This window comes from Phyllostomus hastatus, unplaced genomic scaffold (assembly GCF_019186645.2).
Source record: "Phyllostomus hastatus isolate PE091 unplaced genomic scaffold, TTU_PhHast_1.1 phas_contig_304, whole genome shotgun sequence".
In the NCBI taxonomy this organism is placed as follows: domain Eukaryota; kingdom Metazoa; phylum Chordata; class Mammalia; order Chiroptera; family Phyllostomidae; genus Phyllostomus; species Phyllostomus hastatus.
The window spans coordinates 1638748-1664416 of NW_025333845.1; the positions used below are offsets into that span (position 1 = coordinate 1638748).

Sequence of the window (25669 nt, forward strand, 5' to 3'; positions counted from 1 at the left end):
ATAATAATAATAAATTTTTATTCCAAATAATACTACTTACTATGTATCAATCACTAGGCTAATTACTTATATATGTGGCAGAAAACTTGACTGATATATTCATTTGGATTCATTTTATCACTCTTCCCATTATAAGTACCTAAATCTTTATATGCCCTGGACTTAGTTTTTTTTTTTTAATTGCAGCATTATAAGTAGGCATTTCCTATGCCCTAGCTTCTGTTTGCTAAAAGGAATTTGAAGTTTTCACAAAAGTTCACTTACTGAATTATACCTAATTATCTATGAGGGCTTAGAATTGAAGCGGAAGCTTCTAAACCCAGAGACAATAGACTCCCCAAGATTAAGAAAAGAAATGGGATTCTTGAGCATTATTTAGTTTTCTTTGCTGCTGTAATATATTGGCACAAATTGAGCAGGTTAAAACATCACCCATTTATTATCTCACAGTTCTGTGAGCCTGCACAGTATGGCTCAACTGGGTCCTCTGTTCAGGGCTTCCCAAGGCTAAAATCAAGGTGTCATCTGGGCCAGGCTCTTTTCTGGAGGCTCTGGTAAAGAATCTTCTTCCAAGATCACTCAAGCTGTTGAAAGAATTCAATTCCTTTTGGATACAGGACCGAGGTCATTGATTTCCTTGACACATCTTCCCTTCACCCTCAAGACAACAAAGACAAGTAAATCTTTTTCATTTTCCAAATCTCTGTTCTCTTCTACTAGAAGGCTGAGAAGGATTTCTGCTTTTTAGGGCTTATATGACTAGGTCCATCTAGATAATCCAGGATAATATCCCAATTATAAAGTAAGCTGGTTATTAACTTTAATTATATCAGCAACATCTCTTGTTGCTTAATCACAGGAATAACACCAGAGGGCAAAGGTACTAGAAACCAAAATTTTAGTACCTATCATGGGGTTTCTGGAGAGGGAAGCAGCCTGGACCCCACTTCCACAGGGATCCCAGAATAAGGAACACTAAGAGTTGAGTCTCTGGAAACCGAAGAAAGGTCACCATGTCCTAGCTGGCACTGAGGCCTCAGAGCAGCACCCCCCAGGTGGAGTGCAGGCTTGAATAAGATGCACATCAGCATAACCCCCATGGTCTGTCCAAAGTAAAACCCCCAGAGACTTTTGCAAGACACTAAGATGTGGAAAAAGAGAATGGAAAGAATGCCACAAAGCACAAATGGAATTAAACCTTCTATAGATCAGTGGTTAAAAGTTTAGAGGAGAATTGTTGATTTAGAGAATAAAGAAAAAGACAAACTTTTTATACACTATTATGGATGGAATCACTCATAACTGCTATACATACATTACCTCATTTGGTTCTTAGAAAATATTAGGAAATTTAAATGATTATTATTATGCTCATTTTTCCAGATAAGAATACTGAAGCTCATAGAGCAACTAAAAATATTATGTACAATTTATTGTGAGTCCATTTTATGCTAGGTCCTGGTCTAAGTGTATTGTCTCAATCCTTACAACTATGTGAGAAAAATGCTATCATTAGCCCATTTTTAAATCAAAGCACAGCTCTGAGCGATTAAATACCTTGCCCAGTATCACAGGGATTTTAAAGGCCATGGAATGAAACCTAGGTCTGTCTTAGTGTTTCTTTTAGGGAGATAAGGAAAGGGATTACCTCAGCTTGAGGCCAAGCCAGGCAAGCTGTCTTCCTTTTTGAGAATGACTGTTACAGACAGTAACCGGTGGTAACCAGGGAGAAGGAGCCAGTCAAGCAGAGCAAAGCTTGTGAATCACCAGCAAGCCTGCCCAGTGTGCTGAAGTGTGATCTCAGGGCTTCGGCCAAAGACAAGGGACCACCCACTGCTCTAGACAAAAGCTGCCAATTCCTGCTCTCCTGACTGCATTTGTGCAGTTGTGGGAGGAGGTGTTTTGGAGTCAGTGCTAGATTCCTACAGGGTTACCGAGAGCTGTCCAAGGGAGCTCCTATTGAGAGCCCAGCTGCTTTTGGCCTAGCTCTTCTCCCTCCCACAGGACCTAGAATCTCACCCACTTTTCTCCTTGGGTCACAAAGCTCACAACACCTCAGCCTAACTAAGAATTAGGATGAACACTCCTCTTCTGTGTTCCCAATTAGCTACTCCCCCACAGGATCTTCTTGGGCCCTCCCCACTTCATTCTTTTTTTCTGGGGTTTTGACTGCTAGCCTCCTTTCCTCCAAGACAAATAAAAATAAAGTACCAAGCTTGGAAGAAATCTGATTCATAGGGAGAGGGGCTATTCAACCAAAGGAGAGATCTGGTGCAAATACTAGGAGCCAGGAGCAGGAGGCAGAGTGGGTAGATTCTAGCTTCCGGCTGAAGCTGGGGTTCGGCTCGAGGCTTGGATCAGAGATGAATAGTCAAGCTGGAGTCACAGTCATGGCCCAAGTCAGGGTGACTATTAGGCTAGCCTAAAAGCACAATGGATGGGAAAGAGCTTGGAGCCTATTGGGTGCTGGGAGCCAATCAGAGTCAGCTTTTTTTCTGAAATATCATTTACTAGCTGGGGGATTCTCAGTCTCCTACAAAATCTTTCAGTGTTGTTGAAAGAAATGTTTGGAGAATTAAAATACAAATAAGATAATAAATGTAAACTGTGTATGAGTGCCAGGCAGATAGCAATTGCTTAACGATGAATAGTAGCTATGACCGTTATTACTCGTATCCCTCTAGCAGCAATTGTGCCTTTGAGGGCCCTGGCACAGGTTGTCTATCCCTACTTGACCTCAGGCTTCTGGGCAGTTCTGGCAACACCAAAACTGGCCGGCAGAGGGTGCACAGGTCCTCCTTCTCTCCTCCCAGCTAACTCCCAGGCCCCAGGATTGCATTGCCTTATAAAGTTGGGAGAATTATCCAGGGTAAAAAGGAAACTTAAGGAGGAAATGGTGGTTTTGGCTTGTTCAGATTTTTAAAGAAAGGCTAAAATGCAGCAGTAGTAGTGCTAAGAGACATTACAGGGGAAGTCTGGCCAAATCAGAGCCTGAGGCAGCCCTGTTAGGGGTAGCGCCATCTCATGGCCTCAAGCATTCAGGACTTGAAAATCCTTGTGGTTTTTCACCCAGAAGGCACAGGCCTTCCTTGTGTCTGGCATTGCCTTTCCAGTTTCAGTACCTTGGCCTGTTGTCTTCAGCCTTGCTGTTCTGGGTCCCCTAGCGCTCCACAGGCTAATGACAGGGATGTGTTTGCAGAAGCCCTGGATGACTTCTTGAGTGAGCCTCCCTCTGGCTTTTTTAGACCACAAGTGAGGCCCTGCTCTGGAAGATCCAGGCATCTCTTGGCATACCTGTGAGAGCTTATATCTGAAGCCAACTGTAACCATCTAATTGGGGTCAGCCCGTATATGTCCCTCTGCTCTCCCCGGCACAGGCTCCAGGCTCTGGAAAGCCTGTGCTATCATCTGTTTTTTTTTCTCTGCCCAACATCCCTGCTTGCTCTTCCTTCAGCCCCTTCTGTCTTCTCAGCATGCTCCTTCTTCTTTCAATTATCCCAAGAGAAAAGCCTCCCATGTGGGCAAGGAGTGCGTGGGCAGGAGCTCAGCACAGAAAGATATCTGCACATCATAAAAATTCTAAGAAAAGAAGGCCTTGAAAGATGTGGGGAGAAGGCAGCCTAACCAGCCACAGAGTGAGGGGCTAAACTAATGGAGGAGTGAGCACCTCAAGGACTAAACTGGCTTAGTTTCCCTACTAAACTGGATCCCAACTATGTGTGCACATGAGTGTGTGTGTGTGTGTGTGTGTGTGTGCACGTGCGCATGCATGAGGAATGCTGGAGACAAAGCCTATTTCATGACCTTCACACCACTGTATGTGTTAGCACTGGGTTCCTGCATAAAATGCTATTCTGTGGACCTGCAAGCTACCTAGAATAAGCAGTACTTTGTAAAGCAGGTTATCTGGTTGGGCATTAGGCACTATATTCTCATCTCTTTAGTTGTTTCTGCTCAACATTTACTGAAGTGTTGTTTAAATGTTCCCCTCTTATCTCAGTTGTGATATAGAATATTGAAAGGACCATGAGCCAGTTGGGCCAGTAGGGCAGTAGCTGGGTGATTGAGACTTCCAGAGAAAAAGGTAAATTGTCCTACCCACAGGAGTCAAGCTGTCAAGCTAGGTGGGCTGGTACCCACTTCTAAAACAGAGGGGTGGAGGGAGGGAACACAAAAACAAAACAAAAACAAAAACCCGACAACCTTGGCAGGTCAAGTCTTGAGTCAGAAAGGCAACTTCCTGCAGGACTGAGCCTGGCCCTGCTTCAGGACACCTTGCACTTGCTTCCTTGACCTCTTAGGTCTCTAACTTGTTCTGAGACAAGGGTCCAGGCATCTCTCCTCTAGCTGCCCATACTAACTTTGCAGTTCCCTCCTTAGTTTGATCTATAGTTCCCATTTCCTGGCCCTGAGCAATCCCAGTCTCTCTGGATGCTGGCTTAATCCTTGGCATAGATAGGATTTCCTGATTTTGAGAAATAAATTCTGACCTTGTCAGCACTGCATTTTCATTCCTTCCTCTGCTCATGGTATATCCCATTTCTCCACTGTACCTATATTACTTGGTGGGATCCCTCTTTACAAACCATCTTCTTGAAACCATCTGTGCCCACCATCTCCTGGCCCTCACCACCTATCATCCATCTGCCTTTAGCTAGAGGGAAGAATATAAGCAAGGCACAAGGCTAATGGACAATATGGAATGCACCTTGAAACTATAAGTAATTTAAGGTTTCTTGAGCATAAAGAAAAGATAGAAAATAAGTAGTGAGAGTGGTTTGAGAAACTGTAGGAGAAAGGGCCAGAAGCAGGCCCTTGAAATATAAACAGCAAAAGGACAAGTATAAAACTTGTAATTGTAAGAATTACCATCATGTGAGGTACTGGAGAAGCACCTAACCTAGATCTGTGGGGTTAAGGAAAGCCTTTCAAAAGAGTTTGTCCTCTGAAACTCCTTTTCTAACATCAGCAAACTCTTGTATCTTCAACTTCTTTAAACACTCTCCCAACTCCCATGTTGACTATAACCAGCAGTCCTATAAAGATGGTGCAGAGAGCAGTGGCTTCTTATCCCCTCACAGCCCGTGTACATAGATCTAGGACCCTCTGCACTCACCAGTGTTGCTTCTTCACTCCCAATAGACCCCTGCTCCTTGACACTCAGATCTTCACTCTTCCCTTTCCTGCTGCTGGCAACTTCCACACCTCTGAAGCCCACTTATTAATTCACTTTAGACTTTGTCACCTACTTCATTGTTCTGTCTTCTCCATGTTCAGCTGAGATTTCATGGCCCATTATTTCACCCTTGTCCCTTTGTTTTTCTATCCCACCCACCTAATAAAATCTCAACTTTGGATGAACTGGAACCATCAACATTCTCCATGCTTGCATCTGACCATCTGAGCTCTGCTGGAAAAACTCATACCACTAGAAATTCTTTTTCAGTGGGTCCTCAACACCTAATTACCTTACTACCTTCTTATTTACCTAATTATCTTACTACCTTCCTCTGGTCTCCATCTCCCTTTCCCATTATATATAGTGTTTCAAACTATCTTGACTCCTAAACTTTTAATCATATATATATATATATATATATATATATATATATACATACATATATATATATACACATATCTATATTCCAGCCATTGTTAGTATAACGAGAATGGTTTACATGACATTGATGTAACCTGGCAGCCACGGAGACTAGGCTGGATTGAGCATGTGTGAACAATGACGACTTCACTGTACTAGTCAGTGGAGGCAGTAGATGCTGTTGAATAAGCATGTGTACTGTGTGGCCATCACATTCAAAATTACTGAGTGAGTAAAGCAATGAATCTGCATCAAATTTTGCATTAAGCTTGAATATTCCTCCACAGAAACTATTGGGATGATTCAGAAAGTTTTTGGAGATGATAGAATGAATACAAAACAAATAAAAGTATGACACAAATGCTTCAAAAATGTTTGAGAATCTTGAAGGTGATCCATGTTTTAGAAGGCATACAACAAGCTGAACATCTGAGAATATTGAATGTGCATGAGCAGCAATCAACAAAGATCAGTGACTCACAGTAGAAGAACTGGAAGTTGATTTGGAGATTATAAAAACTACTGTGTCTGAGATTTTGATGCAGGATGTTGGCGTGAAACACATCATGGCAAAATTTGTTCCACAGCTTCTACTACTAGAGCAAAAGGAACATGTGCTGCAGTTGGGAGAACTGTGTGAGTTCCCAAGGTGCCTGCTTTGAAGGAGACTGAGGTGTCCTTGTTCTATGTACAATGTTTCTTGCATCTTGTATCTTCTTCAACAAATGTCTCTATTTTTCATAGTACATGGCTGGATATTTTATGGACAGACTATACACATACACACACACTATTCAATGTAACCAGATCTCCAACCTCAGAGAAACTCTCCAAATAGAAACTCTCAGATTGCAGCTTTGTCTCACCAAATCTACATACGTCCTATCTTAATTAGGATACAGATCAAGTTGCTATGACACAAGAGGCAAAAAGAACTGTGGGGCTTAAAACTGTAGTTTCTTTCTTTTTCATACTTGAGAACCAAGGGTGGTAAAATGGCTTGAGAGTATAGAAGACCCAGGTTCCTTCCACCTTGTCACTCTGCCATCCTTAGTGCATTACCTTCAATGCATGACTAAAGAAAGGTGGCTTATCATCACATCCACATTAGATCTGCAAGAAAAGACAATGAGGAAGAAAGAGTCTACTCCTCTCCTTCAAGACCTTGATCTGGGAGCTGAATTTATTACTTTCACCCACAACCACTGTTCAGGACATGGTCATAAAGCCACACTTAGCTGCCAAAAAACTAGGAAATACAGTTGTTATCTGTTTGGCCATGATTTATTTTCATCTCTAATTATTCTCTTCTACTAACTTACATTTGAATCTCTACTCCTATCTAGAACCCTCCACATGTGCTCTGGGTTCCATAGCTTCCTGCCTTCTCAGAATTTTTGCACTAGTAATTAACCTCTCTTACAACCTCACCACAACGGCACTTTTTTCCAAAGCTGTCAAAGGTCTCCAGGTCACTAAATTCAGAGCACATTTCTATGCCCTCATTGTCCTGGTGCAGGAACAGTTTTTGAATTAGTTCAGCACTTTCTCCTTTCACTTTTATGATGCCTTTTCCCCCTTATTTTCCTTCCATTCCTCTGCTCCTCTTGGTCTCTTTTGCAAGCGGGTATTTCTCTATCTAGCCTTTAAATAATGGCCTTTTCCAGACTTCTGACCTGGTTCCTCATTTCTTCTTGTACAACACATTTCCATTAATTCTGCAGTTTGCATTACTTCCTATGCAACCTGTATATTCAGCTTCCTACCAGAATTCCTACTTGGATGTTTAATAAATCTCTGGAATTTAACATGTTTAAAATGGAATAGATTTGCTAGTGGGAGTTGCTTTCTGATAGTTACCATTTTCTCTATGAAGTAGGAGGCTGGCTTATTTTGAGTGAAAGATTCATGTGATTTAGTTAGGGCTACTTGGATAATCTCTCTATTGTGAAGTCAACTGATTAGTAACATTAATGACATCTGCAAAATCCCTTTTGCGATATAACTTAATCTTGGGAATAGTATCTTATTCACAGGTTTTAGCCACACTCGAGGGAAGGAGATTATACAAGAGTGAGAGTCACTGAGGGTCATTCTTATAATTCTGCCTAGCACAGAAGGAAAACATCCCTGAGAAATGCTGAGACCTTGAGCTGAGATAGGAAGGATGAGTGGGAGTTAATTAGATAAGGAGGGAAAGCTTGTGCAAAATCCACATAACTGGAGGACATATATCCAAAAAAATGGACTAAAGGAAGGCCACTGTGTCTACAGTAGACAGAACGGGAAGCATGGTGACTTGGAAAAGTGGTTAGGGATGTCAGAAGGAGTCCAGGCATGCAAGCTTCATAGACTCTGTTAAAAGATGTTATCTATACCAAAAGCAGAGATCAGAAGACTGGCATGATCAGATTTGTATTCTGAACCTATCACTCTAGCTGTAAGGTGGAGGATGGATGTAAGGAGGCATCAGTAAAATGTTGTAGACCACTTATGAGGTTAGGAGAATGAGCAAGAAATAGTGGGGTGATGTCAGTGAAGATACAAGCAGGCCGATTCAAGAAACACTCAGTAGCTAAAATCAACAAGGCTTTATGAATGATTAAATATGGGAGTAAGGAAGTTATGTTCCCAGGAAGTGGACTCTAAAACAGAAATACTGTGCAGGATGTTTACTAAGGAGTGCTCTTGGAGTCAACACCTGTGTAAGAAAGAGGGTGAAAGGAAAATTGGGCAGAGAAGCTGAGCAGTAATTCTGTCCCAACAAAGGCCCCAGTCAGCTCCAACAAGGAGCTGAAAATGTGTTTAACAGTTGTCCTATGTTGGGGTGAGGGGGCTGAACTTTTATGCCTCTCTACTCATCCGTCATTGGATGCAAGATGTCCCAGAAAGTGAACATGACCTTCCATGAGGCGGCTTTCTTCAGCTCAGGCAATCCCTGAAGGGCCTGACAGTTGAGGGCTCTCTTCCAACAGCCCTCTCAGCTGCTGGAGAATAAAGCCTTCATTTCTGGAGAGGAGTCTGGGCTTTTCATCACAGCATCCACACCAGGATGAAGAAGCATGAAGGAACAGGAATTCAGAATGACCCCTACAGTTCTGATTTTTGCATCTTGGTGTGTGTTGTATAATATAATCTTGGTGGGCCACACCTTGTAATCATTGACTTACCTATTGTTCTTCCCCACCCACTTCCTTACCCCACTAGAGTGGAACCCACTCAGGCACATACTGTATGGGACAGCTAGTACACAGCCTTCTACCTGGCACATATGTAGCTGAATAAGTGAATGTTCGTCTACTTCTCCTGTTTTCACTCCTCTCACCCCTACATTTCCTTTGCTCCCTGACGCCCACACCCTACGTTCACACAACGTGGGAAAAGTCCAGCAGGTTATCTGAGGCCCCACCTGTGCTGGAGCTGAACAAACAGCAAATCAGGCTCCTCTGGCCAGGCTCTCTGGTGGGGAAGGCCGGCAGTGCCAGGAGAAAAGTACATGGTGCAGGTGAGAACATACCCACCCACCTCAGGCTTAAATCCTCCAGAGGCCCAGCCCCTTTAAACTCAGCGCTGGCTGGACCAGGTCTTCCCCAAAAGACTGGATAGGATTCAGTGAATTTTCCACATACTCGGACCTCATCCGCAGTCTAGTCTGCTTTTTGCACTAAAATATTAGAGGAGGCAAGTCCTGCCCAGGGAGCTGAACCCACCTCAGTCCCGCGCATGCCCCCATCAGCTTTGTGCCCGCTGCACCCTTCCAGCCCCTCCCGTGGAAACCTGCCGCCCTACACAGGCCGTTCCACCTGCGCGGGGAGCAAACACCGAGCGTCAGTGTGTCGGGGGACGGTGGGTGCTGCCTGGCGACCACTGAGAAAGCCAGCCGCCCTCTCCCCACATATGCTTGTGCTGGGCTGGATTGCAACCCTACCGCACCGTCACCCCATCTCACCGCCGTTTTTCCTAGGCAGTTCTCACCACCACCCCCGCTGCTCTCAACACCCAAGTCAGACTCTGCCTCCAAGACAGCCCTTTCCCTGCCAGGGTTCCCGGGGTCAAATGCTGCCTCTGGAGCTCCATCTTCGTCCGCTGCAGAGGGTTTTTTGGGAGCTTTACTTGGAAGCCTGTGTGTTGGGCCCGCGGTAGAAAGTGGCAGGTGCAGGGTGCGGGGGCAGATGCAGGGACTACCTACCCCAGCCCAGCAGCGAGAAGCTGCAGGAAACTACGGTAGAGAGTCACCGCGGCCACTGCGGTGTAGAGTACGGTAACCATGGTGCTCCGCGTGGGCTAAAGCATGTGCGCCCTCGGTTGCCACCTCTACACCAGGCCCCCGAACACCAGGAAAAGATGCTAGAGCCCGCTTCAGCCGTCCCTTACTCTCTTACCCACGCCTCTTACTCTCCCCACCCCGAAAGCTCCCTCCTCGAAATCTCTCCATCCACCCCCCAACTGCACCCTGCCAACACGCGCGCGCGCGCGCTCACACACGAACACACACAATTCCCCGGAGCCGGGGACCGTGCTGCGGGGAGGTGGGGGGGGGGGGAAGAAGTGTCTAAGAGCAGAGAGATAGAAAAAGGGGGAGAGCCTGAAGGACGGTCACGAGGGGGGCACGTCCTGAGCTGGCGAGGTGGGATAGCTGCCTATCCGAGCCGGGGACTCGAGCCCGGGCGGGGAACACCGCGGAGGAGTGGTGGGCAGGGGCCAAGGTTGGGGGCGGGACCAGGCGGGGCTGCAGCCTCCGCGGAATCGGCTGGAGCAGGTGGAGCAGTGTCTGGAGCCCGCCTGGCCGAGCTGGGGGAGGCGGCGGCTGGGCTAGGGCCATGGAGCTGCTGAAGCTGAACCGGAGCATGCCAGGATCCGGACCCGGGCCAGGAGCTTCCCTGTGCCGCCCAGCGCCTCCCCTCCTCAACAGCAGCGGTACCGGCAACCTCAGCTGCGAGCTGCCTCGCGGCCGTGGAAACGGGACACGAGGTGGGTGCCTCCCTAAGCCCCCTCCAAAAGCTCCTTCTTACTGCCCTCCACAATACAAATAGAGGGACCCCACTGCCCCCACACTGCCTCCTCAAACACCCACACCCGTGCCCTCAGGACACTACCTCAGGCCCAAAACAGTTCTCCTGAAACATTTGTCCCCTGCAGCTCACAAAACTCCATCCCAGCTTCACACACCTTGTCAGAGCCCCTTCACACCCTGGTCCCCTGATCCCACCCAGAGCTTCTGGTAAACCCCAGAACACAACCCCCTCCGCCAACACACAGCCCCCTCCTAGACACAGATGGTGGTGGGGAAGCAAGGACCTCTTGCCAATCCTCCTGTCTCTCTTTTCCTTTACATACAGTTCATACAGAGAGCCACAATGGGGAAGGAAAGAAAGTGGAAAAAAAGCAAGATTGGGGAAAACAAGGGAATTGTTTGGGGGAGAAAGCATTCTGCAAGACCTGAGTGGGAAATTAGAGTTATAATCTGTGCTCCCTACCCCAACCTCCAGCTTTCCTAAAGAGATCCTCAAGCTTGGATTATTAGGCTGGAAATTAGGCTGCCTGTCTCCATTTCACTCATCCTCAAATCCCTCTGCCTCCCAACTTAAAATTCTTCTCAAGGCTCTGAACCCTCTCTTTTTATTCTGTCTCCAAGTCCCTTCGAAGCCTCCTCTCCAACCTGCCTTGCCTTAGGTTTCACCCTCCTAGAGCCTGGCTGCCCCCTCCCTCTCATCAACCCTTTCCCCTTCAGATGATATCCATTCACCCAGTCCCCAAAATAACTTTCACTCTTCCCATCAGTCAGCATCCTAATTTTTTTTGATGATCTGGCTCAAGATATATTTTCCATTTCTTGTGCCTTTCCTTAAATGTTTTTCGGGCACCTGCCATTGTAGTTCCTGAATTAGATGCTGGGGACACAGGGATGAACTAGACTCAGTCTGGACCTTCATTGATCCATAGTCAAGTGCAAAAGGGACACAAAACCAACAGAAAAAAAAATCACAGTCAGCATGGGAAGTCCCACAAGAGGGTCCAAATTATCAGCACCCAAAGGAGATGGGGTTTGAGAACTTCACAAAGGGAACCTGGGAGCTGGGTTTTGAAGTTGGAATTTATTAGGCAGAAAAAGAAGGAATGGGATTTCAGGAGAGAAAACAGTGTTAATTAAGCAGAAGGAAATTATTACAAGCCCAAGAAAGGAAAGTAGGAATACATTATAATTCAAGTATTTTTTTTTACCCAGCAAAATAATGCATGTTTTTTCAGACCAGCTATTACATATTCTCACTTAAATTTTTTTCATTCAACAACTATTTATTAAGCCAGAGAATGCATGAGGCACCAAAACAGACACAATTCCTATTTCATTGAGCTCGCAGTTTAGTGGAAGAGACAGAGAAGAAAGCAGGGGATTGCAGCACAAAGTGAGAAGTGCCTTGAGGAAGCTGTGGGAACATAGGAGAGGAGAACCTCTTGCTTAGCTTAGCCTTGGGAATCAAAGTTGACCTCCTGAGAAGGTGAAGAATGAACTGAATAAAAATTTTAAAAGATGGGGGAAAGCCAGCTAAGTGAACAAACAGAAAAAACAAAAAGCATCTCTAGCAGAGGAACAATGTATGTCATAGCCCAAAGTTGAAATCCATGGCACTATTGTTCGGTGTGGCATAGTTTCTGGGAGCCTGAAACATATACCATAAAAGAGGAGTAATGAACATTCAGAATGAAGACTACCATAAAAGGTTTATGGAGAGCTTTTCAGACCTGGCTAAGGAGTGTCAATTGCATCTTAAGAGCACTGGGAACTACTGAAAGTTTCAGCAGTACTGCCGGGATGGATTGGAGGACAAAACATGGAAGGCAGAGAATGAAGGTGGGTGGACACTTTAGGAGGCTATTATGTTATACCAGTCCTGGTGAAAGATTATGCTGGCTTAGACTAAAGTACTGGCAGGAAGATGGAAAGAAATGAATGAATCTGAGAGGCACTTCTGGAAGTAAAATAAACAGAATTTAGTGCTTTATGAGAAATGGAGATGGAGGAAGAAATCAAGGGATGACATTCAGGTTTTTGGCTTGGACAATTGAATGGATATCAGTGCTGTATAATGAGAAGGGTTACAAAGGAAGAGAATCAGGTTTAAAAGAGAAGATTATAATTTATTCCATTTGGAACCCAATGAGTTTAAATGCTGGTGAGATACTCAGATGGGGTTGCCCAGTAAACTACTGAACCCAGGGGTCTGTTACCTAGGGGGAGAGGTATGAGCTGGAAACACAGACTTCAAAGGTCTTTGCCTAGAGGAGGTAACTGAAGCAATGAGAATAGATCAAATTTTCTGTAGAATGAAAAAAGAGGTACTGGGACAAAACCCTGAAAAAGACCAATGTTAAAAAGCCAGGCAAAGGCCCTGGCTGGTGTTGTTCAGTGAATTGAGTACCAGCCTGTGAACTGGAAGGTTGTAAGTTTGATTTCCAGTCAGGGCACATGCTGGGTTGTGGGCCAGGTCCCCAGTTGAGGGTGTGTGAAAGGCAACTGATCAATGTTTCTCTCTCACATGTTTTTCTCCATCTCTTTCTCCTTCCCATCCTCTCTCTCTAAAAATAAATAAGTAAAATCTTTGAAAAAGCAGGCAAAGAAAGTAAAGTCCATCAGGGCTGAAGGTGCAGAAGATAATGGGGGTAGTGAATAGAGCAAATGACCCTGAGAAAGCAGAATATGAAGTGATTCTGTGAAATTATTTCAGTGAAGTGATTCAGGTCACAGGTGCAAGAATTGGCCTCACTCATCTGGATGCTGTTGCCCACACACAGCTGGATGTTACACAGGCCATCAGAAGTTAACCACAAAGGCTCTGTTAGCCACATTTGCTCAGATATTACCTCCACAGGTGCATGTTACCCAGGCTCACAACAGTGTTGCCAGTAGAAATTTGGATACTACCCACACTATTCAGGTGTAATCCATCTAGACACAGACTTGAGTAGTACCCATGTTCACTTAGATGCTACCCACAGGAAAACAGATGTTACCCACATTCACATTATTATTGCCCAAATCATTTAGATGTCACTCATCCATTAACACACTCACTTTTATTTTATCATTATCTACACACAATTAGATATTACCTGTACTCATTTAAGTAACCCTTCTCCAGATACTACCCTTACACATTCAGATATTATCCATAAACACTCAAATCAGATTGACTCAATCCTATTGACATCTCACTTAACATCTTAACATGTTAACATCTCATATTTACACTCACTTAAATATTGTCTGCTCTGGTTTGTTTGTTTGGTTTTTTTTTTTGAGACAGCATATTAGTTCTGTCTCCAAAGAAAACAGAAGCAGAGAGGAGAGGGCATGATTGAGCTTTAGAGGCACAGAGGTGAAGGATGGATGAGGAAGGACAAAGCAGGTGCATTTGTATGCAGAGTGACAGAGATTCATTCCAGATTCACTAACAAGCAAGTGTTGACACCTCCTCTGAAAGGGACGTTATGCCAAGTGCTAGGGATATGCTGGAAAATGAGATGGACATTGCTGCTGAACACAAGAAGCTCATAGTCTAGTGAAGGAGACAGATATTTAAACATTGCAATTCAGTGAGAAGTATCATGAGACAAAACAAAGTGAGGGAGAAAGAAGCACCGAGATTGAGGTTTGATTGGAAAAAGAAGCCAGCATGAAGAATGACAGAGGAGCCAAAGAGCAGTAGGAGGCAAAGTGTTTTAGAGATCTGGAGACTTGGCTTTTATTCTGGTTCTGCCCCTTACTTTCTGTGTGCTCTGAGCAAGTAATGTCACTACTGGGTTTAGTTCAGGGATCTGTTGTAAATAACATTTACTTAACCTCTACCACAGTTTCTGAATAAGTTGGAATTTGTGATAAGAAAACAGCTTAATTTGGTGGCTAAGGCAAATCAGCAAATGTATGGGCTGAGGAAGAGAGAGTAGCAGCTCTGAGTCCTTCCCTTCCCCAACCTAGAAGGCTCTGCCCCTCTCCTCTTTCCCTTTAAACTCTGGTCTCCCTCATGCTGAAGCCATGAGTGACATGGACAAGAACCAATTTTGTCTGGATCTTCTTGGCTTTGATATGAAGCCCCAAAGATAAATCCATCTCCTAATACTCAATGATGCACTGAATGGAGTCAGCCCTCTGCCTAACCCAGCAACTCTAGTGTCCCTCTTGTGAGTTCCCACAGCGCTTTGTGTATACCTCAACCTCCATGCCTCACTATACTGTGTGGCAATTATCTGTTTATATATCTAAGTATCCCTCCCTGTTTTCATGTTCATCTCTACCCCAAGTGCCTGGCATGTAAATGTTTGTTGAGTGCAAATGAATGTTTGGAGATGACTAATATATAAGGCAGAAAGTAAAAAGGGTTCTAATAGATGTGTAAGGAACATGCATTGGTCAGAGGAAGGAGAGATTAATTCCAAATGAGGTGTTCAGAAAGGCCATACAGAAAACAGGGTACTTGATCTCAGTGTTAAGGACATTGGTAAATAGAAATTCACCAGGTACAGAAAACAAATTTGTGATGAGAGATGGGGGTTGTTGAAAGAGCATTCCATGCTGTGAAACCAATGTGAGCAAAGAAGGGAGTCATGAGTGCACATGATGCCTTTAAGAAACTGAGTCATCCAGTAGCTTCAGTGGGTGCGTTGCAGAGAGGAGGTGGAAGGAGGAAGAGGGCAGTTCTCTGAGAATCTTCGCATGCTGAAAGGTTGCAGACAGTAGAGAGTAGGTGAAGGTGTTTTGTTTTTTGTTGCCTTTTTTTTTTTTTAGACAATGAGGATGTGACCTGATGTGTCAAATACTTCAGGAAGGTTAAGTAGAATAGGCTTACAGGAGACCTTTGGATTTAAAGGTCTCCTGTAAGACTTAAAGCTTAGTGACCTTGGGAAGAAGTGTCCAAAGAGTGATGGGGAGACAGATGGGGCACTGAATATAATGGACTGAGAAGTGAACAGAAAGATGAATATAATTCTTTCAAGAGGTTTGGCCTCAAAGAGATTTGATGTAAAGCTTGAGAAGAGATAGACTTTCTTAAGGAAGGGTAAAATTAGGCCAATGTAATTAAGCCTCTAGTGGTTAGAAGGATAAAAGATTCAAGTTCACCATGTACTGAGTGGGTGGCAGTATTCTTGGGAAACAGGGGATCTGGGTGGGTAGTGGAGGTTGGGGATGAGATTGAAGGGTCTGGCTAAGTCTGGGCTAGACCTTTTTTGCCACCTCTTCCTTTTTTTACTCAGAATTGGAGCTTGCCATTAGGGTCACCCTTTATGCAGCGATCTTCCTGATGAGTGTTGGAGGAAATGTGCTCATCATTGTGGTCCTGGGACTGAGCCGCCGCCTGAGGACCGTCACCAACACCTTCCTGCTCTCACTGGCGGTCAGCGATCTCCTACTGGCAGTGGCCTGCATGCCCTTCACCCTCCTGCCCAATCTCATGGGCACATTCATCTTTGGCACAGTCGTCTGCAAGGCGGTTGCCTACCTCATGGGTAGGTGAGACAACCACCCTGGCCCCCTTTCCCCTTTCCTCTTCCCCAGTCCTTACCCGATGTCCGGGCTGTTTCCGGAAGATAGATGAGGAAGTCACATTGGTGAATGTGTAGTTCAGGTTTCTGAGGTGACCTCTTCCTCTTCCCTTGCTTAGGGGTGTCCGTGAGTGTGTCCACACTCAGCCTCGTGGCCATCGCATTGGAACGGTACAGCGCCATCTGCCGACCACTGCAGGCGCGCGTGTGGCAGACGCGCTCCCACGCTGCTCGTGTGATTGTAGCCACGTGGATGCTGTCCGGACTGCTCATGGTGCCCTACCCGGTGTACACCGTTGTGCAGCCCATGGGGCCCCGGGCGCTGCAATGCATGCATCGCTGGCCCAGTGCAAGGGTTCGCCAAACCTGGTGAGGGTGCCTTGCCCGTTCCTGGGAATCCCTTCTCTATCTCCATCAGATGCTTAGGACCATTCTCCAGAATCTTCCTCCAGCTATTGCAAGAATTACCACTTCGATTCCGTTTCTGCATCCACCACTCTGGGACTCCCATTTCAGGCCTCTCTGAAGTTCTCTAAGCCTTCCCAGCAGCACTCCCAAATCCTAGAAACACCAGTTCTTGGCTCTTCTTCTATCTGTGATTATGGCTGGACAGAGACCCGCGTGATTGGTCTGTGCTCTGTCTCCAGGTCGGTGCTGCTGCTCCTGCTCTTGTTCTTCATCCCGGGCGTGGTTATGGCCGTGGCCTACGGGCTTATTTCCCGCGAGCTCTACTTAGGGCTTCGTTTTGATGGTGACAGTGACAGCGAGAGCCAGAGCCAAGTCCGAAGCCAAGGAGGGCTGCCTGGTGCGGCAGGACCTGGTGGGTAAAATCCAAAAGGGGCGGGGCTTTGGAAAGGGGCAGGGCCTAGGGATGAAGATGCTGGAAATGGGGGGTTCAGGTGGGTTGGTCTGGAGGTTGTGAGAACTGTCTTCTGCTCTGAGCGCCCACTCTCTTGTGCTCAGGTGCTGCGCTACCGAACGGGCGTTGCCGGACTGAGACCCGGCTGGCTGGTGAGGACGGTGATGGCTGTTACGTGCAGCTTCCACGCTCCCGGCCTGCACTGGAGCTGTCTGCGCTGACTGCACCCACTACCGGGCCAGGTTCCAGCCACCGGCCCACCCAAGCCAAGCTTTTGGCGAAGAAGCGTGTGGTGCGAATGTTGCTGGTGATCGTTGTGCTTTTTTTCATGTGTTGGTTGCCAGTGTACAGCGCAAATACCTGGCGGGCCTTCGACGACCCTGGAGCGCGCCGAGCACTTTCAGGTGCGCCCATTTCTTTCATCCATTTGCTGAGCTATGCCTCGGCTTGTGTCAACCCCCTGGTCTACTGCTTCATGCACCGCCGCTTTCGCCAGGCCTGTCTCGACACATGTGCCCGCTGCTGCCCTCGGCCTCCACGAGCTCGCCCCAGGCCTCTTCCAGAGGAGGACCCTCCCACCCCCTCCATTGCTTCACTGTCCCGGCTGAGCTACACCACTGTCAGCACCCTGGGGCCTGGCTGAGGGGTAGAGGTCAAGCGGGGGGTTAAGGCAGGGCAGACCTACTTTTACAATCACTGACCCACCCGGACACACAAGAGACACAGACCAACATACCAAATGACACAAAAGACAGACACCTAATGTCATGGCCTAATCCCAGTGCACAGGGAAAAGTGGCTTATCAACACAAAGTAAGCAAGCCGGACCCCCACACAGAAAAGGAGGCACGCTTGATGACCCAGACACAGCATCACGAGTTGTGGACTGTCCTTCCACTGTGGGACCCCTATGACAAGGGAGACCTGCCTCTTACACACATATAGTAATGACACAGATTCACTTAGGGATCTGGAGCCTGACACTGGGCTGATTCCTGAGATGCTCCAGGCTCTGCTGAGTTTGACCTCACAGTACCCTTCCCCCAGTCAGTCCTGGGAACACCAACCTAATCTCACAGATCCCTGACCAATAGGCTGTTTTGAACTAAAAAGTCCTTTTATTACTTTCCAGTTAAATACTATGTCCCTGCCCACTGCTCCCCACCTGATGTCTTCAAGAAACAATAAATGACTTGACTTCCTCCTAAACTTCCATTCTGGCCTTTTTTGGGTCAGATGAGGAAGCACGGGTTTCCTTGTCAAGTCATGCACAGCAGGACCCCCTGCCAAAAAGCCCATAGTCTGAGGCTGGACGAGGCTGTGTGTTTTCTCTGGATTGTCTTCCTGGACCCACCTACACACCCATGTCACAGGTAGTAGCTGGGAATAGGATGAGTGTAGGAGGTAGGATATCCATGGCACATCATGAGTTCTGAGCACATTCTCCTAAAGTCATGTCATTGTTAAGGTATTATATTAATAGATACTTATTAAATACTTCATGAAAAGATAAAAGAGGAAACACTGTATAATGAGACTCAGTTTATCCAATGTGTGTTTAAAAACCAAGGGTCAGACCATGACAAGGGTACAGAAGCTAATTAAAGAGTAAAGCCTTTTCAATGCACTCTTCTCTGACAGCAAAACCTGGCCAAACTTCTGCTCCATGGAAGCACCCTTACTGGCCAGCAACAACAAAGGGGGATGGGGAGGGCTGGGGCTGAATAGGATTCCCAGAGCCCAGCCTTCCTTTTGACTATAAGACTGATCCAGCCCCAGAGAGGCAGAGACAGCAACATCCTCCCCTTCACACACACAGTGGCAAACAGGGAGGAACAGAAGAGCTCCCCAAGGGGACACACATGGATAATCACAGGTATGGTATGTTGGGAGAGGGCTTCCTTGACATTTCATCTTGTAACAGTTGGGAGAACTGAGACCCAGAGTAGGAAAGAAAACCACTCAAGGTCATACAGTAAATAAGTACAAGACAGAAATAACCCTTTTAAAACAGACACTGAGTTGGAGATGGGAAAGAAGCCATACTCATTAGGAGGCAGACCCAACTTTTGTGGTGCCCAGAACTTATGAAATTGGGAGCCCTTTTTTAAGAAATAGAATACCAAAAATACAGATACAAAATCACTAGGAGACTGAGCAGGACCTTTGAAGAGGCCTGTGTGAGTGAGGAGTCCTGAAATTTAAGCCTCATTAGCTTCATAGTTAATAATGTCTCTGTAGTCTACACACTAACTATGCTGGTCAAAGGCTGGGGGGAGCGAAGGACAGCGAGAAGGGAGAGTGGTTTTTCTGCTTACCAGCACTAAGGCAGCTCCTATCCATCAGTTTCTACTGAGCTCCGGGCTGCAAGAGGCAGGACAAAGTAAAAACAGAGGGAGAAGGCGTTCCAAGCTGTCAACCAGGACAGTGCCAGTTAAAAATAGAATCCCAGCTGGTGTGAGGAGCTGAAGGCAAGATATTGGGCCTTTCTCTCTCCTGCCAATTTTTCCTGGATTGGGGGGCAGGGGAGAAGTAGTGTTGCTCATAGGCTTCACAGCCCACGCCACTGCCCCTATTCCCACCATCCCTTCTGAAAGACATGCATCCTTGATGAGGGTCAGCCCCTCCAACTGGGGCCTGTGCTCTTGATGACCACCAGATGGAGTGGAGAGTCCAAGGGGGAGGGCTCCTTGGAGTGCTTAAACTGACTATCCCACCTCAGTCTGGATTGTCAGTTTAAGCACTGTGGAGAGGGCTAGCCTAGAATCTAGTACAGTAGGCATGGCCTAAATAATCCCATTTCACACACAGTGCAGCCTTTTAGTCTATTGAATACTTACACACCCATCATTTGCCCAGTGCTTTATCTAGCTACTAAATGTGGAATCTCAGGAACCTCCCATCTATTTTCCATCTCTTGAAATGTGACAAAACATTTCAGGTCCAGATTTAATATCTCAGCCTCCATGAAGTGCTGCTTGGCTATCCTAGCAAAGCTCATGGGCTCATACAGCACTGACTGCCTTCTCTCTTCCATCATAGTTATTCATGTCCCTGCCTGTTTCCTGCATTGGGCTGGGAAGAGCATGATGTAGTAGGAAGATGACTAAACCTGGATCTAGATGGCAGGGTGATGGAAGGCGTGGAAGTGAAATATGCTTCTCGGTGCTACATGACAGGTGTTTTGTATACACAATTCATTTTGTTCTCAAACCTCTTCTACAGAACATTTCATTTGTTAGAAGAGGAAAGTGAACCTGAGAAATTTAGGCCCTACAACTGGAATAGAGGCAAGAACTAAGCTAAGGAGTATTTTCCAAATCTTTTTCTCTTTTCATTATGCTGTATTGCCTTCATTCAAGCCTTAAAGATGTGGACAGGTTCCAGTGGTCCTGTCACTTAAAAGTTGTGTGATTTTTTTGCAAGTTGTTTCAGTGAGGCTCAGTCTCAGTTGTAAAGCAGTTAACTACGTTAACTTCTGTGATGTTGTAATTTTTATAATAAGAAATATATTCAGTCTTTGCCCTTGTCCCCTTCCTGGCACAGAGCTCCTAAATCCTTGGAATTTTTCTAAGTGTGGATAACCACAAAAGCATCTTTAGTTATATAAATGAGGTATCCTTTGGAAAGCTTCTAGGTCACCTAAGAATGGCAGCTGGACATCAAAGGAACCAACAAGTGATTAGAGGGTTGGAACTTTAGTCTCACTCTCGGACCTCCAAGGACAAAAGAGGGAATGGAGATTGAATCCAATCACCTATAGCTCCAAAAAAGGGAAGTTTCTTGGCTAAGTCTCAGAAACTCTGGCTGACATGGGGACAAATCAGAAAGGGATGGTATTATAGTAAACATGCACTAAAGAGGACCTTAGGCCAGAAACTGGCCCCTCTCAGAGACAACTCAAGCCAGAGGATTGGACAACCATACGCTCTGGTCAGTCCTGACTAGTGGGGAGCCAAAGAGGCTTTATGTAAAGACTTTGTTCCTTTAAATCATCTCTGGAAGAGGATATGTGGGAAAGAAGGAAAAAAAGCAGAAAAAGCAGAGAAGAAAGCAGGCCACAGAAGTCAAAGCTGTGTTGGGGGACATAATGCCTAGAAATGGTGGCCCCGATTGCAGATTCCAGTTGCTACAGTCCTTTAGCTGCATCAGGTTCTCCTAGCCTCATGAAAAGTTTCCTTCTTGCCTCAAACTAGAGAAAACTCCCTGATCCTTCCAAATTTAATAGTATTGACCCTCTCTGAAGTACCGTGCAGCACATCAGAGCATTGAAGGCCAGACCCCAGGCTACATAGATGTGTGGGTCTGTAGTTCAGCCATGAAAAGGCAAGCACAAAAACAATGGAATGGTTGAGACAGGAAGCCTGACTTTAAGGACAGAGTTTGTAGGTATTGCAACCAGCAAGATGGAGGGTTTTCACATCTGTCAGGGAACAGCTTCAGCCACCAACATGTAATGGGGATGCAGGTCAAACCAGAACTAGACAGCAAATGTGGGGACCTGGCCAAAAGGGACCAGTGTGCAACTACAGTCTAGGGAGCTAACACCAGTTTCCTGGTATGATCCTTGGTCTCATTGGCAGAAGGATCTGGCAGCCAGTCTACCCCAATGCCATTTACTGTGGAGTGACTAGCTCAGACTGGTTACTTTCCCTTTCTGAGCCTCAGTTTCTTTCATCTGTCAGTATCCCTCACCTAGGGATATTTCATGCCCTGTTATGTAGTGAGGGTTACATGAGAAGGAGCACCTATCTCTCCTGAAAACTGTACCAGCTCAGGAAGATTGTTATAGGCCCTACTTATCACTGAGAGAGTTTAGCACCCACCTCCACATGTAATCCAAAGTAAAAATAATACTGAATCATAACTTCATGTAAGAAGTCCAATAAACTTCTGCTTTCCCCATGAGTACTTCAGAGGCTTTTATTTGAAATGTCAAACATTGATTTACTTATTTTAATTTTTCTACTAGTCATATATGCACATAAGTCAACTGGTTCAGCAACATTTAAGACAAATAGCAGTCTCCAGGTCCCTGTTTTGCCCTTATCTTATTTCCCCTCCACAAAAGGAATAACTTTCATATCTTTTATCCATTTTTAAGTATTTATCCCCATATCTTTCAATAGCATGTTAATAGTACTTCTTGGCTCTTCCATTTAGCAGTATAATCTATTAACTACCAACCATGGAAAATGGGGGTTTAATTCTCATATCCACCCCCAACATACCATTCACACACATTCCTATAACCTCTTTCCACCCAATAAAACTGTAACATAATTTTGTCCTTATGATAATCAGGCTCCAAGGTGATCCCAATAACACATCTTTTTGTACATCTATCCTTATGCAGTACTATCCTACTTTAAGTAAGGCTGATCTGTACAAGCAACAGAATATCAAAATGGTCAGTTAAAAATGGGATCCACCCCTGCACCTGCATGAGCTGGCCTCACTTACCTCACCTCAGCCCAGCCCTACTGGGTCATGTATTTAACATTTTGATGTTTTGTTCATCATAAACTTTTTCTATTAATTTTATTTTTAAAATATTGCATTAAAATATTCTCTATCCTGCCCTAGCTGCTGTGGCTCAATGGATTGAGCACCAGCCTGTGAACCAAAGGGTCACCAGTTCAATTCCCAGTCAGGACACATGCCTGGGTTGCAGGCTGGGTCCCCAGTTGGGGGAGTGCAGGAGGCAACCACACATTGATATTTCTCTCCCTCTCTTTCTCCCTCCCTTCCCCTCTGTCTATAAATAAATAAATAAAATCTTTTAAAAAATATTCTTTATCCTAATCACTAATTTTTTTATTGCCCTTTAAATTGTGCTCCCAAGGCAAAAAAGCACTTCATGCACTTTACTTAGTCCCAGCCCTAACATATTCTTCTAATAGCTTCTTAATAAAAGATGCATGGAAAGAAAATGTTTAATAAATTCATGTCTATACATGTCTACTTCTTCACACTGGATCCTTCACACTGGATTCATAGTTTGGCCAGTTATATAATTCTAGGTTGGAAATTTTTTTATCAATATTTTGGAGATGTTATTCTTATAAAGTCCAAAGTCACTTAACTTCTGCTCTTTTACTTAATGTAGTGGCTGTCAATTTGGGAATTTTTTTGGTTATACAGGTCTGTCCTGTTCAAGATAGGACAGAACTTTGTTTAACAGTGGAAGACTAAAATAAAAGCTGATTGGAAGTTCTGAACAGTGGATGGAGTCTGTCAACTTGTAGCTTCATTGTAGGGTGGTCAGGTTGGGCTGTTTGTTGGGGAACTCCAGGTGTTGGCACCTTCAAGTCTTTCCTCTTGGGCTGGTCAGATCTGGAAAAAAACATTTCCTATTTCCTGCTTAATTTTTCTATTAAATTATCCAGCACTATATGGGCTGCTTTGGGAGGTAAATTTGGGTCTTTAAGGGAGTGGTGAGTGGTGTTGGGAACAAACACCACTGGTGCTTGTGGAGGTACATTTTCACTATCAGCATATTCAGTATATCCCTCAAATAATCACTTTAATTAGGACAATTACAATTGAACAATTATAAAAACACTTATTATCCTGGCTGGTGTAGCTCAGAGCCCTGAGTGCAGGCCTTCAAACCAAAGGGTCGCAGATTTGATTCCTGGTCAGGGCACATACCTGGGTTGTAGGCGAGGCCCCCAGTAGAGGACCCGTGAGAGGCAATGACACGCTGATGTTTCTCTCCCTCTGTTTCTCCTTCCCCCTCTCTAAAAATAAATAAATAAAATCTTTCAAAAGCAATTATAAAATCAGTTATTTTGTATAAACAACATGGGCAAGGAGGATGCTCCCCTGGATGGGTACTGGCTCTCACCTGTCTGATCTTTGCCTTCCACAATTCCTCCTAAGGTCCGGTAGAGAAAGAGAGACTCCCCTATGTATGCCAGTTCAAGAAGAAGTGTAAAGATGCGCCCTGTACCCAGGGCAGGTGGTTCAGCACAAAGCCCTGCCATATACACCCCGAGATACTTTGGTATGCAGCAGAAGGTCACCTTTCTTCGGTAAACCCCAAGGAAATCAGATCTGCATGTTTCCCAGGTGCTGCTGCGCCATTCTGTCCTCACCCCTGCTGCCTAGGTCCTCACGTGAAAACTTAGAACTTCCAACGTCTGATGGTGAGAACCAGAACCTTGTATCACCAGAACCGGCTGAGATGGGAGGAGGGGAAGAGGCGCAGCACAGAGGTGTCCTTGGCTGAAAGAGGCTTTCAGGACTGCGAGTGGGGAGTGGGAGAGAGGGAAGGAGGAAGCACAAAGAAGAATGGTGTGGTCTGGGGACGGTGAGCATCGCTGGCAACAAGAATGGGATGTACTGAGGAGGTGAGGGGCCAGTGGGCAGGGTGACTGACAGGAATGGGGAACAGATGGGCAAAAAGAAGACAAAGGGAGAAGCTGTTACAGGAGCTGGAGCTGTAGGTTAATCCTGATCACCAAGACTTCGCAGCAGGGCCCATGGCAGAAAAGCCAGTGGGGAGCCTGTCCGGAATTGGTGAAGTCCTGGGCAAGAAGCTGGATGAAGGGGTTTTGAAAAGGCCTACGTGGTCCTTGGTCAGTTTCTGGTGCTAAAGAAAGACAAAGACCCCTTCCGGGAATGGCTAAAGGACACAGGTGGCACCAATGCCAAGCAGTCCCGGGACTGCTTTGGGGGCCATAGAGAGTGGTGCTACATCTTCTTGTGATGCTCTCTGGGGAGCCCCTAACCCCTGACCCCAGCCTTGAGTCTCCAGAGTTTGCAGCTGAGTGGGGGCTCCTCCCTTGTCCTCTACAAAGGAAACAGTTGCTGTCAACTCACCTCCAATGTCCTCCAGGGTCTTTGTGGGAGTTCTCTCCCCTTACCATTTCAGCTCTTTTGGAATTCTTGCTCTTGCATGCATCTCCCTTCTCCTTCCCCTCCCAGTTTCATGTCAATAATTATTAGCTTTTCTGAGTGGATTCCTGGCCCCTTCCTTCACCCCCACCCTCACCTCTGGTCTGTTTCATGCCATTTGGCTTGTCTTTTAGCAGAACAGTCACTGCCCATGTAAAGTTTTTTGAGTCAATAAAGTCAGTGGCCAAGAAGAAGAAGAAGAAGAAGAAAGAAGAAGAAGAAGGAGGAGACGACGAGGAAAGTGAAATAGAGGACAGAAAATTACGTTGGGGAGAGAAAGAACTTGGGGGAGAGCTGGTGCTCTGTGACTGCAGCACTGGGGGTGGGGTGGGGGTCTCTCACCAGAGACAGGAAACACAGGCTTTGCTGTGGAGCCCAGAAGCAGCTGCCTGGTTAAGCCTTGATTCTAGTGTGTTTCGATGACTCTGTAGTGCTGTCACTGGGCAAGACTTAGAAGACACTGCAATAACTGTTGAGTTGGGTTTTAACTATTGTAATCTGGCAAAATACAACTGCAACAATCCTAACTCCCAGTCATATAATACTTAACCCTTTCAAAGTGCTTTCCCTTGTTCTAACATGGTCCCTGCAGCAACACTGGTGATGTCAAAACATTTAAAAAACAACACAAAACACTGGTGATGTCTTCAGGTGGTTATATTTTACAAACAAAGAAGTTAAATCTCAGATGAAATGACCTGGCCAGAGTCATAAATCAAATAATACTGAGGTTGGTTGTGATCTTATTGAAGCCAGTATTGGCCTAGTCT

General features: G+C 45.6%; 1 protein-coding gene and 1 pseudogene across 1 annotated transcript; both read left to right on the forward strand.

Moving 5' to 3' along the window:
• The first annotated feature begins 10273 nt into the window (after positions 1 to 10273).
• On the forward strand, positions 10274 to 18206 carry CCKBR (cholecystokinin B receptor). Its single transcript, XM_045839632.1, has 5 exons — positions 10274 to 10570; positions 15851 to 16102; positions 16258 to 16507; positions 16786 to 16958; positions 17102 to 18206. The coding sequence occupies exons 1-5, from the start codon at positions 10420 to 10422 to the stop codon at positions 17638 to 17640; spliced, it is 1365 nt and encodes a 454-aa protein (XP_045695588.1). The 5' UTR covers positions 10274 to 10419; the 3' UTR covers positions 17641 to 18206.
• Positions 18207 to 24334: 6128 nt separating this feature from the next.
• LOC123819269 lies at positions 24335 to 24711 on the forward strand (annotated as a pseudogene).
• Positions 24712 to 25669: the final 958 nt, after the last annotated feature.

Bases quoted from the DNA above. Each gene is read 5' to 3' on its own strand.
- CCKBR (XM_045839632.1), top strand. From the start codon at position 10,420: ATGGAGCTGCTGAAGCTGAACCGGAGCATGCCAGGATCCGGACCCGGG. The intron at 10,571-15,850 runs GTGGGTGCCTCC...TTTTTTACTCAG, and splicing joins CCGTGGAAACGGGACACGAG to AATTGGAGCTTGCCATTAGG. The intron at 16,103-16,257 runs GTAGGTGAGACA...TCCCTTGCTTAG, and splicing joins GGCGGTTGCCTACCTCATGG to GGGTGTCCGTGAGTGTGTCC.